General features: G+C 43.6%; 1 protein-coding gene across 1 annotated transcript in view; it reads right to left on the reverse strand.

The window, feature by feature from the left end:
• STK17A (serine/threonine kinase 17a) overlaps positions 1-13,766 on the reverse strand; it is a 40,568-nt gene that overhangs the window by 1,978 nt on the left and 24,824 nt on the right. Inside the window, exons 4-6 of the mRNA XM_032430497.1 lie at positions 3,389-3,515; positions 654-702; positions 389-568 (exon numbers count right to left, since the gene is read on the reverse strand). Of these exons, the coding sequence (XP_032286388.1) occupies positions 389-568; positions 654-702; positions 3,389-3,515 (356 nt within the window). The remainder of the gene's footprint in view (positions 1-388; positions 569-653; positions 703-3,388; positions 3,516-13,766) is intronic.

The raw sequence follows: 13,766 nt of genomic DNA on the forward strand, positions 1-13,766 counted from the left end.
TATTTATTGTATTATATTTGGGGAAGTATGAAGAGTTGACAAGAATCTTACTGTGATCCCAGAATAAGACTAGAAGTTTTGGCATTTGTGTGCAAATGCCATTCCCACAATGTTGAACAATACTTTTAAGTAAGATATCTCTGAAAAGCCCTTTTGGAAGACCAAGAACAGATAGACAGTATCTGTGAGACTGAGATGCAGCTCACTGTTTTCTAAGAAACGTTTTCATTTTTGACATTTTCTTTCAACAGATATAATAAGCTCAAGGTTTCATCTAATTTAATGTCTACATTTTCCTGCCTTCATTTTGGTGTTTCAGTTTAACCTGCTTTTGTTCAGAGCAGATCACTCAAAAATTGACAAAGATCAATATTAACTAAATACTTACTCAGGTTTCTTAACTAAAAGTGTCTTGATGAAGTCAACAGCTGACTCAGACACAACATCAAACTCTTCCTCAGAATAACTTAAACTCATCCGAGAGATGTTTAGGAATGTTTCTTGTTTATTATCACCTAAGAAAGGTGACACTCCAGTGAGCATGACATATGTAAGCACTCCAATGCTCCTAAATTAGAATGAAAATGTAAGAAAAATTAGTATCATACTCATTTCTTGAAACCAATCTGATCAATTTTTCATAAATAACTTACCACATATCCGTCGCCATGCTGATAGGATCATAACTCAGAATCTCGGGAGCTAGTATCAGAAACAAGAAAACATTCAGCTGTGTGAAAAAAAATTCCTAATTTGCTCTTTGAAATCAAAACATTTTTTTAAAATACTCATCAGAAACTCTATTAAGACACCATCAAGATTTGGGCTAACATGAAATAACATTTATATAAGTTAATATGAATTACTGTAAAGTCTGACTAGATGTAATTAACTTATTTTCCCACCAGCACCCTCCATTGTTGGGTCTTAATATTTTTAAAAATATCTGAATGCTTAAGTGCTGTAATAGAAACGGACAACTCTGACACCTTCCTCTTCCCATACCCGCTAAGATCAAGCATCCTACCTAACAGATGACTGCTTTTAAATCTTTCTCGATGCCATCCACAACTCGGCTTCCCTCCCGCCCCCACCGAGTCCGTGGCACCTTCCCCTCCTGACCTCCACTCATTCCAGCTCCCCGATCTGTTCTCCATACTGGAGCCAGAGGGGGCTTATTAAAATGTCTGCCCACTGACAGAAAGTCCGTCAACAGGGTTAAAGAAAAAACAGCATTCTCATTTGACATGCACCAGACACAAAGACAACGAAGTTGCCTCTGCAGAGTCCTGAGAAACAGCATGCTTTCATAACATTTAACTGAACTGCTGTCCCACATAAAGCCATACAAAGGACATTCTCAAATGTGCAAGAACTTAGGAGAAATTCACGAAAATCCTCCTTGAAAGAAAAACTCACTCATTGATACAATGCAGTCAACCAAATGAGTTTTTTCAAAAGTAGGAAGAAAAGACAGGCAATCAAGTATTGAATCCATTTAAAAACAGATCAAAGACTAAACAACTGTGGTAATTAAAAAAAAAGGGGGGGGAGGGAATGAAGATGTTCTAATCCTAAGAAAAAACAAAACACTCAAGTCACATACTCATCACTGGTTGGGGACACCTCCCCCCCGCCCCAAAACACACGACACACAATATGAGGAAGAAAAGGTTGGGAGAAAATGCTAGGGAGGCTAATTTCCTCAACTTCAACCTCTGATACTGAGTTGTGAAACAGAGGTTATGAACATCATTCTAAGGTTTTAAAAGAAACTACTAGGAAATTTAAAATGAAATGCATAGCACCCAGATTACTCGAGGAGAAAGTAAAATAAGAGACCAAATAGTAAAAGATGCTGGGAGGAGGGAGCAGGAAATAACAGTAGCTTCCTTTCCTGTGTTTATGATAAGCTGAACATGGATCTAAGAGCTTGATAGAGCAAATCCAGTACGGCAGTACTATGAGAGCCCCATTTTCGGGACAGAGGAATGGGAGGTATAAAGAGATTTCGGGACTGAGGTCACATGCACAGTTGGCAGAGGAAGCAGACGGAGCCCAGACAGATGATTCTGTGAGGAAAACAAGCTGGGAGGCTTACACTCACCTCTGCAAGTGCAGGAAAGAATGAGAGGAGAGGCCCCCTTGTTTTTCTCTATTATATAGTTCTGAATTATCTTTAGTTTTCTTGGATTGGGAATTACTTTTATAATAAAGATAGTTCTGTTTTTTGGAGGGAAAATATAAAGTTCTTGGTAGAAAACAGAATTTACCCAGAGAATAGAAAGCATAAAACATAACAAAACTCCTTCAGGGCAATAACTCCTACAGGGTTCTCAACTCACAGCCCATCATTCCGCGTTCCCTCCCGTTGACAAAGCTCTCGAGCGACCGGCTGAAGGACCCGGGCTTTCCAAGAGGAGGCCCCGAGAAGCCCCATCCTCAAAGCTTACTGCGTGGTCATGACGCGCACTGAAATTGAAGTATTCTAGCCCACGAAGAACGCATCAACGTTTTGAAGGTGGTTTTCCTGCCCACCGTGCTATCTTTTATTACCTAATTAAGGATCTGTTTCAAATCGTAGGACTTACTTTAAAGCTTTGAGTTAGATTTTGTCCCCTCACTGCCGAACAGCTTTGTTTCCCTCAACCCTATCTGTCCCCTGGAATGGACTCTCCCTTGTAAACGAAGTCCCACCGGAGCCGCCCCGGTCCCGTCTCCCCTCTGAAAGGAGGCCGAGGCTGCCGCACGCCCTAGTCTAGAATGCAGACAGCCCGTCCGTCCACTTCACACCTCTAACCTCAGGTGAATATTCTTCCCCTGGGGCCCAGGCCACGGCCTTCTCTACAGCCTCCTCACCCGCCTGCCGCCCCCCTGGACATCATCCACACTCGTGTCTGTGACCCGGGCAGCCTGGCTGGTACTTTTACTAGTACCTTCAAGGCTTAGCGCTTTTTTCTTTCTTCCAGAAGCTCCCAACCTTGCATTAATCCAACAGAATGCCCTCTGTTTCACAGGGCTTGCCATTACTTTAACAATGTTTATGATGAACTTAAAGTTCTTCAGAGGTCCTTACTTGTTAAATATCCTCCCACCTTCAGATAACCTGGTATCCTACACTTTGTTAAGAAAATCCTCTTTGATTCCTCTTAGAAGCAATCCCTTCAAATTCTCTTGATTCCCTTCAGGAAAGGGATCATCAATTTGGTACTTTACTCTTTAATGTTAACCATTTTTAAATTTTTATACAAAAGAAGGGCTCTCTGATGGCAGAATTTTCACACAGCAGATGGCTGGCCCCACTATTCCCACGCCACATGTGAGTTCCCTAACGAAGACGATGCTTGACCCCAAACACAGAACATGACCCACTCTTACGAGTACTTACCCACATATTCAGGAGTACCCATAATTTCTCGGAGCTCTTCACTGTTCTTCATTATTCTTGAAAGACCAAAATCAACTATCTTAATGTCACCCAGTGGAGATTCACTTGTCAGCAGAATATTCTGAGGCTAAAAAAATAATACAGAAAAAGCAAGTAGCCCTTAAAACATATACAGCTTGCCTGTGAAACTAAGACTGACAAATTTAACAGTAAGCAGTCATTCATTAAACAAATATTTTTACAATATATTTACGATGTGTAAGGCAACAGGCCTTACACAGTCTCTTCCCTTACACCGGCTCCTGCTCAGCACAGAAATGTGCATCTACCCCACCTTAAAAACAAAACCAAGCCACTCATACAAAAATATCCTCTAAGACTCTGCATTTCTTTCTAGCCAACACACTCACTCCCTGCTACTCCCTCAAAGCTCAGCTTCTAGAAAGCACGGTCTTGTACACCTGCGAGCACTTCTCAGTGCAGCTGAATCTGGATTTTGCCCCCTCTCTTAGATCTAGCTGTTCTCAATAAGATCGCAAAATCTTTAATAATCAAAGACCCACCAAATCTAATGAATGTCTTTCAAGGCACCATTTTGTAGGCACTGACCGCTGTATAATTTGGCCTGGCAAACCACCCTTCTACGCGCTCTTGGATACTTTCCTCCTCGAGAGCTCGCTCACCATTTTCTCGAGATTTTTTTCCTTTTTCCCTCCTTTTAAATATTGGTGTGACCCCAGATCTCTTGCTGGCTGGCCCTCTACTATCTCATCTACTATCAAAGCTTCAACCACCACTTACATGCTGATGACTTCCATCCTGAGCCCTTCGCTGACTCATAGATCCAATTAAAATCAGATCTTTTCATTTGGCTGAAATGGGCCACACTTTCAACTCCCACTAATGAGCAAGGCCATCAGTTCAGTAAACAGCTCAGGCAAGGGCTCTTCCTTCGACCCCACCGACCCCACGCCTCTCCTTCTATACTCCCAACGTCAATGCCCAGGTCAGGCACTGGGGGGAATCCTCCTAAAGTACTCTGTCTCCTTCCTTTTCAACCATGTCTCAACCTAGTGAAGTCACCGGCATGCCAATGCTATGTCCTAAATCTCAAAACCCCCACTGCTTCAAGTTTGGGCTTTCATCATTTCTTACCTGGACCACTACCCTCCTGCCTCTAGTTTTCCCCCACCTTCAACCCAGCCTTCACTGTACAGTGATCTTGCCATAATGTAAGTCTGATGATGACCCTCACCAATGGACACACTCTCAAATGGGACGTATCTGACGACAGGCCAAGAGAGAGCTACCCAAGGCCACAGAATCAATAAGGTTCATCTTCCTGGGGTCATTTTTTTCTTTTACCCAAATAAGCTAAGGCACTTTTACATAAAAAGTCAAACATATATTATGCACTAGAATATAAAATTCATTTCCATTTTTTAAAATGAAATGACCTTTGAAAGAAAAGTTTATGTTGCTTCAGAAAGGGGCTGCACTTACTGTCTTCTGCCATTAAGAATATTTCCAAAGATAAACTGAGAACCACTGGTACCAATAAAGTATAAATACCTCAGTACAGCACCCCAGGTGTTTTATGATCTGGCTTCCGCCTCCTCTTCACGATTAACCTCCTGCTCCCATCCCACAGGCAATCTGCGTTCCAAATCCAACAAGCTATAATCCCTACACAAGACGTGCACGCCCACGTCTCAGGCCTTTGCCTTCTGTATTCCCTCTGCTCAGGAAGCCCTCTCCCCTTCTCTGCCTGGCAAATTTAGTTTCATCGTTCACTCCATGCACGGCAGGTCTCAACAAAGCACTGGTGCCTCAAGAAAGCCTTCTGTGACGCCCCCTCTGGCCCTCCAGGGAGGGTCTGCTGCCTGCCCCCTCTCTCTACTCCACAACATCTTGTACATGACAGACTGGTCCCACTGTTTGGTTATTGTATCTTCCTGTCCCCTCCGTCACACTGTGGCTCTCCCGCCAGAGGTTTATAATGAACGCCAGCACTGCCTTTCCTTCCACGCATGTCCAAGCCCTCCATCTGACTTCTGTCTGCTCCTCCCTCTGCCGCAGGTCACTAGGTCACTGCGATCTAATGACCGGTTTCCGCGCTTTCCCGACCACCACCTTAGCAGTGCCTGACGCTGCTGCTGCTCGTTCCTTGTTTATAGACGCTTCTTCTCTTGGCTTCCACAACAAACCACCATCCTGGTTTTCCTCCTAACTCTCTGGCTACTGCTTCTGTCTCCTTTGTTGGTTCATCTTCCTTTACAGGCCCACTCAGTGGGTTTCCCACGGCCTGATCTTGAGGCTCTTCGCTCTTTACACGCCACACTCTCACCTGACACAGTGTATCTGCACCCAGGGCTTAATTATCACCTAGACATTATGAGTCACAGATTTTTATCTCTGGCTCAGACCTCTTCAACCAACTGCTTACCTAATCTCTCCCCTTTGATGTCTCACAGCTACTCAAATTCAGCATGCCCAAACCAGACTATTTTCCCTCCCGAATCAGATTCCCCGTATGCCAATGACTGTCACCTCAGGGAATGCCACTCTCACCCAGCAAGGTAGAAGAAAACACCAAGAATCACCTTGGCCATTCCTCTCTCCCCACTTTCTCCTCATTTAGCTAAGGTTTCACTACATCCTACTGAGTTTAAATCATAAATGTAAGCATTTCTAGACTTTATTTCTCTCCAACTATAGAACACCCATTCAAGGTACCATCAGTTTCGTGCTCAACTGCCACAGCCTCTAAATGGTTTGCTAGGCTCTATTTTGCCCATACTGTAGACAGAAGGATCTTTTGCACCATATAAATCCGATCTGTCACCCCCCTGCCTAAACCCTTCAGTAGCTTCCCATTAGTCTTAACTTCCAAACTCCTTAACGGGGCATACAAACCCCGGCTGGTTCGAGCTCCTGCCTGGCTCTCCAGACTCATCATAAACCTGTTCCCCTTGGCTCGGCGACAGTGGAGACCGTCTCAGCAGACACTGTTCAGTCTCTCCTACCTGCCATGCTCTCTCTCTCACAACAGTTATCTTTGTGTACTCTTTCCCCCATTCTTCTTTGCCTAGAGTCAGCTTGCTGAGAAGACCTAGGATGGCAGTGAAGAAGCTTCTAACAACGTTCAACAGTGAAGAGCTGCAAGATGAAACAGGAAGTTGAGGTCTAGGTGGTTCCTCTCTTTTAAGAGGGTTACTGTCAACCCAACCATCCATCCTGCCCTTCTCCAGTATGACAACGCTTGTAGGCTGCCCAAAGTCTGGGTTCAGACACAGAGAAGGAAGACTGTGGCTCCTCGCGTCACACAGTACTGGGCACGGTGACGGCACCGGATCAGGGCCAGCGCACAGGAGGCACACAGTAGGTGCTGCTTGAGTGGAAGGGACATAACTAACTATAAAAAAGAATCCTAAAATGTCTACGTCGTGTCCGCAATGGAGGCACTGTAAATCGGAGCAACCACAAGTCTCTAGTGACAGTTGGTCATCAGAAGAGAAAACAGAGGGGAGGACCATCAGGCTCGACAAGTGCTGTCGTGGACAAAGCGCTCAGGCAATAAATAAATAAGAGGGAATAATGCAGCCTTGGAGAATCATACAGGAGGAGAGTGAGCAGGCCCTGGAGGAGAAAAAGGTTTCTGTCGCTTATTCAAAAAAATTTTATTGACTGCCTACTGGGAAAGTAACAGAAAAGAAGACGTAAATGCCATGTTCTTTTGGAGCCTTACATTCCAATGGGGACAAGCAAGTACGAATAAGTAGTAACTCCTCGGGTGCTCTGAAGCACTAAGGAGAACTGGGAGTAGGGAAATGGATGAGAGAGTGTCTGCTGGGTGTGTGTCCGTGCGCATGTGTGTGTGATGTTCACGGCAGTCAGGGAAGGTTCCTCTGAGGAGGTGGTACTGGAGCCACGAAGGAGCCAGTCACGGCAGAATACTTTGGGGCTGGGGTGGGCAGGGAGCATTCCAGCGAGAGGAAAGACCCCGCCAGAGGCAAGGACAAGCTACGAGTGGAGCAACTGCAAACTGGAGGACGGCACGAAGGTGGAAGGGACAAGTGTGGTGGCAGGCACAAGACTGGTAAGCAAATGGGGGTGGAGGAACGGGAATCAGAGGGCTTTGTGAGCCATTCTGGAAGAAGTGGCAGAAGGCAGACCAGAGGGGAGGACATTCCAGGGAAAGAACAGGCCACACGCCAAAGTCTACACAGGTGAGCTAATATACAGCATGATGCGTGCGAGGGATTATCAAATATAAGCACAGGTCTTTGAAGAATGTGCCTCTACCCTGTTTTTAAAGTCTTGAAAGGGAGAGAGAGACAGAGTGCGGAAGATATGATGAAGCATGGAATAAAAAAAAAAAAGAAGAAGAAGAAGAAGAAACGTTACACATTACAGTGGCAAAATCCACAGCCCACTGTGACTGATGCTGTGTAGAAGCAGGAACAATAAGGTGCTTACATCACTGACTAATACAGTCAGGTCAGCAAGCGAGACAATTGGTTCGATTCTGATTCTCAGACCCAGAATCTGAGGTGCCTGCAGAAGCGCCCAGGACAGTTGGAAATTCAGTCTGGAGGGAATACAAGGCTGAGGATACTGCTTTGGAGGACAAGGACACAGAGGCAAGACTAAAACCATGGAAGTAAACGAGAGGAAGAGAAGTGGCCAAGATGAGTTTTGGCCGGTAACTACATCTATAACGGAAAGCAACAAGAGTGACGAGGGCGCTCAGAAATAGTCTGAGAAGTGAGGCTAAGGACCTAGGCACCATGTTGTAGTAAGAAAGTCAGGAAGGAAAGGGTCAAACAGGACACGGGGAAGAATGAGGACCAAGAAGAGGCCACTGAATACAGCAAATAAACCACCTCTGAAAGACTTCTGAAGAAGTAATTCTTAGTAAAACCGTGAGAGAAAAACCTACATTATAATAGGTTGAAAAATAAGTTGAGAGGCTAAGTGATCTTTATATTACACGTCATTCTGGCTTAATTATCTGTGGATGTCCTCAAACCAGTGCTGTCCTATGGAAAGGTAATGCAAGTCACAGAAAGTAATTTAAAATTTTCTGGTAGACATATTATAAAAAATAAAATGAAACAGGTGAAACTAATTTTAATATTTCTTTAATTCAATATGTAATACGTAAAATGTAAAATTATTGAGCTATTTTACTTTCCCCCCCCCATACTAAGTCCCTGAAATCTGGCATGGAGTTCACACTTTGAGCCCATCTCTGCTCTCAAGGGCTCAACAGCCACAAACGGCCAGTGTTACTGGATTGAACAGTGCAGCTATAAACTCCTTTAGTTTAAAAAAAAAAAAAAAAAAGATCCAAATGATACCCCAATAAATGTTCAGGAAATTCTTAACATCTCTTGCATAATGTCCTAATTTGTTACCACTATGCAATTATGGAATGGTAGTTCATCTTGAAAACTTACTCATAAAAACTCAGACTTTCTGTCTAAAGTGAAAACCACCACCCTGTGGCTCAGTGTAATCTGTAATTTTGTACAAAAAACTGTTTTCTTAATCATAGAAAGTTCTGGCTACAGTAAAAACTTAGAACTGAACAGAAAGACAAAAACAGCCAACTGCTGTCACTACGGAAGTCTGCACTGCAGTGGCGAGCTAAATTGTTATAAATTAATCCAAACCAGATAAAGCACCCCTCCTGCCACAAACGCAGAAGGATTGAAAATGCGCAACTGATCAGTGTTAGAATCAATTTCTCTTCTCAATGATAAAATAACGAGAGGTTTTGGTAATGTGTGTAAACAAACTCCATTATAAAGCTATATTCTCTTTGTTAATTGGCCTCTAGCTATATCTTCAGGAAAAAACCTAGGATTAGGAGTCCCAAGACTTCTCAAGGCAATTTTAGTGTTATTACATTAATGAAATCCTATAGTAAAATCAAACGTCATTATTCAGACAAATGAGATAAGCGAAGTTGCCTCTGTGATATATATTCATCACTGAACATGTTTTGCCCTTCCCAGTACCTAAAAAATTCCGAGAGCAATACTGCTAAGTGGAAATCTTCACCACCTCATGAGGGCCGTCTGTGATTACTACCACACGCACAGTCTCTATATGGTCTGAAATACCATTTGTTCCCTTAAAATAGCGGAAATGTTTTCCCCTTACATTTTGTTTACACTGTACACTCCCTGGGAAATGCTTTCTTTAGTAATCATGTAAAACCTAGTTGGTGTGGTGGTAATGTAGTAAATTCTAAATTAACGTGATCAAATTATTAAAATGTTACTGTGTCTGAAATCTAGGCCCCGTCACTTGCATCCATCATCTACCAAAGTGAGAGACATTAAATAGATGACAGAGGGACTGCTAGGAAATAACACAGCTCACAATCAGAGCTCTTTTCATGGGATTTCACAGGTAATGCTTCTTACGTAGCTTCTGCCAACTGTGCCCTGGTGTGACCACAGATACGTTTTAGAAACAGACCTTACTCTTCTAAATAAAACATAAGTACAATTACAGGACTATAATCCGTCAGTCTTTGACGGCAAAATATACCCACTTCAAGGAAGGGAAGTATCTGTGCTGAAAACAAAGAAAAGTACACTGGCATTACAGCTTAGTTAGACCTCCTTTCTAGGGAATCCAGTTCATGATAAAGAAGTTGTGGCTCGGGGCGCCTGGGTGGCTCAGACGGTTGGGCGTCTGCCTTCGGCTCAGGTCATGATCCCAGGGTCCTGGGATCGAGCCCCGTGTCGGGCTCCCTGCTCGGTGGGGAACCTGCTTCTCCCTCTCCCTCTGCCTGCTTCTTCCCCTGCTTGTACACCCTCTCTCTGTCAAAAATAAATAAAATCTTAAAAAAAAAAAAAAAGAAGTTGTGGCTCATGATACCTAATTCTGTTGAGGATGCATGAATCCCAGGTGGTAAGAGAAAACAAGAAGGTCACTAGAGAGACAATGACAGTGGAAGAAACAGGAAACACACAAACTGTCCTCAAACAGACAAAGGCCGTAGGGAGATCTTTGTAAAATCGTATTTCTCTGCTTCATGGCGGAATCCTTTCTTTTACCTTGGTATCTTCATCTTCCTATATATATAGCCCATTGAACAGTCACTGAACAATCACCCCGGGATAAGATCACTGTAAAGTTGAGGCTACCTTGCTTAATTAGCCTTAAGGTACCATGAACAAAATTTTCAGGAACATTTTTATCAGGCAATGAAAATTCAAGTGGATTTTTTTGTTTATTAACACCCAGGTCATCGTACAGAAAGAGGTTAATACTATTGTCCAACTTAGCTTGGGAGTCTGTTTAGAAATGTCACCCCTCTTTCAAGTAATACACTGATGCTCAAACTGTCAGTGACCAACTTAAATCTCCAAAGGGAAAGTTCCAGCTCCTAGTTCCTGGTCTGCTCCTCTGCTTCTCATCATATACATGTAACAGGGTGGACAAGCTAATGACTGAGTACCTAGCACAGAACTGCTGAAAGATCTAACTAACAAAGAGCACTGGGTTTTCAGACTGGATTTCTGTGTGTTCTTTCTGGTCGAGTCCATCCCTGACTGAAGTAAAAGCAGGCCACTATGCCAATGACTAAGTCACCAAATGATACTATTTTGAGGCTTTTAGCTCTGTCCTGACTTTGGTAGAGTTATTGTTTCTCAGATTTGTCAATCCTGCCACGATGTACATGAAATAAATGGGCTTTCCCTTAATCAGAGTTTAGTGTCTTTTCTATTTTTGTAGTCCTCTAAACAGTCCAAGATCTGCATCTGCTACCGCTCAAAGCATTTGCCATGTTCAATTTAAGATATCTGGCTGAGAGTCATCAGTGAATCAGTCTTTTGGCAAACTGCCCATCTGGGGTCTGACCTGAAGCCAAGTAGCATATTTCCCATTGTGACAATTATCTCTTTTATAGGAGCAACTACAATAGTTATTCTAACTTCTAACTACTTCTTGTCTCTGGGAGAAGAATTTCCCATTTTAACCATAATGGGAGAATAAAGAGTCTACTAACTCAAAGTTACCCTAGACATGGGGATTGTCAATTTGCACAGAATTAAAACTTTAGGAAACATATTTAGCTTTGTAGCTTCCCAGCTCTTATGGAGACTCAAGAGTCAACATTATAAGCATAAACTGTCACGGGGCAGACGGCTACTAAAAGGTGTGGGACAGGAGACTCTCTGTCCAGACTCACAGAGGTCACAGAAAGTCAACTGGAGAGGACCTTGCGGTAAACATCATTCCCATCTGCACGGCTGCCACACCAACTCCGTGTGCAGCCTTCCCCCTTCAGCGGTTCACACAGGGACACATCTGACTGCACCTGTGACCACTATGAGGCAGAGGGACGGCTGAGAACTCGCCAGGCCACCCAGTCTTCCAGCTCCTCTGGGCCTAGGACATATGAAGAGTCCAGGGTCTAACATCAAAGGCCCATCATCAAAGCCTCTATTAAGTCCAGAAAGAATTTTACACCAAGTGTACTGGGGAGAAAGGAATATGATTTATACTGAGTGTATTGGGGAGAAAGGGATATAATTTCCTTGAGTAAATACAGAGTTAATTTTCACCTTCGGCTGCTTTCAAGTAACATCAAAGACCCATGACACATGGTGCGGGCAACCTGTCTGACCTGCTACTTAATTAGTTCCTGAATAATAGTTAAAGGTTGAGCTGTCATAAATCGAAAGCGTATTTCCTATAGGTGCAATGTTATTTAAATTGGGGTTCATTCCTGGAAGTCCTTTTTACATCACAAAACTAGCAAAACATCATAAAAAATAAATATAGGACTTTCTAAAGTTAAGTGTGTAAAACCAAACATAAAAAAAAAAAAAGCTCAGTACAAACATTACTTGTGGGAACTCTTCTGCATGGCTGACACTAACTGGGGCTTCTTAAAGTCTGAGTCCACTGAAGTCTGGACTGCAGAGACCATCTCTTCCGGCTGGCTCAGTGTTCCCGAGGGAGGCAGAGATGGGTATTTCTTGTAGCAAGGATCTTTGAATTTCGAAGCATATGACAGACTCAAGGGAAAAAAACAAAGGCCCAGTTCCCTCAGCTAGCTGTGAGGGTTTTACCTAGGTGACCTCTACAGCCACTTCAGCTTTCCCATCCTGGGACTCCACTCACATGTCCACACGTGCCTTCCAAAAATGCCACTTCACCTACCACAGTCTACAGTGTTATAACCATGCGTTTTAGCCACTGTACTAAAAAATTAATATCCTTGAGAAAAATATCTGTTTACAAGACGAATGTAAACTGGCATTTTTCAGAAAAGAACAAGAAAGTTTCCAAATTGTTTTCTTTCCCCTGTATTTTTCTGTAGGAAACTAGTATTTGAAGGAATACCTATTGCCCTCTACCTTATTTCAGATGGACTTCTAGAAGTCCAGCTCCGAAGTACACACTGTGCACTCTTGTACGCCCTTCCTTGAGAGTGGTCCTTCATGAAGTGAAGATTAAACACTGCTATTCACGCTGTGGGATATCTTTTTTTTTTTTTTTAATAAAATAAACCTTTATTATGTGAAACATAGTCTCCTTCTGTCTCAGTCTGCTTGGCCTGCTATAACAAAATTCCATAAACTGTGTGGCTTAAGCAACTGACATTTACTGCTCTTAGATCTGGAGGTTGGGAAGTCCAAGATCAAGGTGACAGCAGATTATCTGATTCCTAGCGAGGGCTCTCTTCCTTTCTTATAGACGGCCACCTTCTTGCTGTATCTTCACATGGCAGTGAGAAAGGGAGCTCTGCTGTCTCTTCCTCTTCTTACGAGAGCACTGATCCCATCATGGGGGCTCCACCTTCCCGACCTCATCTAAATCTATTTGCTTCTCAAGGCCCTCCCCCTCCTAAGACCATAATGTGGAGGGTTAGGGCCTCACGTGCTGTGGGCTATCTACTGGGTGTCCCAGCGCACCTGACTGCAGCAGTTCTCAAAATGGTGCCTGGACCCCAAGTACCAGGCTCCCATGGCCCTACTGTGAATCAGAAACTCTGGAACTGGGGCCTAGCCTTTGCTTTAACAAGGCTCTCCTGGTGATCCTGATCCCTGTCACAGCCGGAGAGCCACTGCCGTGAGCGTCTCCTTTCTGCCAGAAGGCAAACTACAGCAGGAGTCAAGATAGATTGGCAGATGCTGAGTAAAATGAAGCTGCGGAAGTCCAGGAGAGGAAAGCCTTTTCTGGGTCCAGGGGTCCAGTCTCCTCAGGTTACCTTCCTTCTTTAACCCTATCTCCTCTGGCTGAGAAAGAACCAGAGTCACTGGTGTGTTCCTTGAGGAATGTGTCCTTTCCCCACAGCCATACCTGGACTCAATATGGAAGCAACCATCAACAAGGATCTTAGACT

The sequence above is a fragment of the Phoca vitulina genome, unplaced genomic scaffold, assembly GCF_004348235.1.
Source record: "Phoca vitulina isolate PV1807 unplaced genomic scaffold, GSC_HSeal_1.0 scaffold44, whole genome shotgun sequence".
Lineage (NCBI taxonomy): Eukaryota > Metazoa > Chordata > Mammalia > Carnivora > Phocidae > Phoca > Phoca vitulina.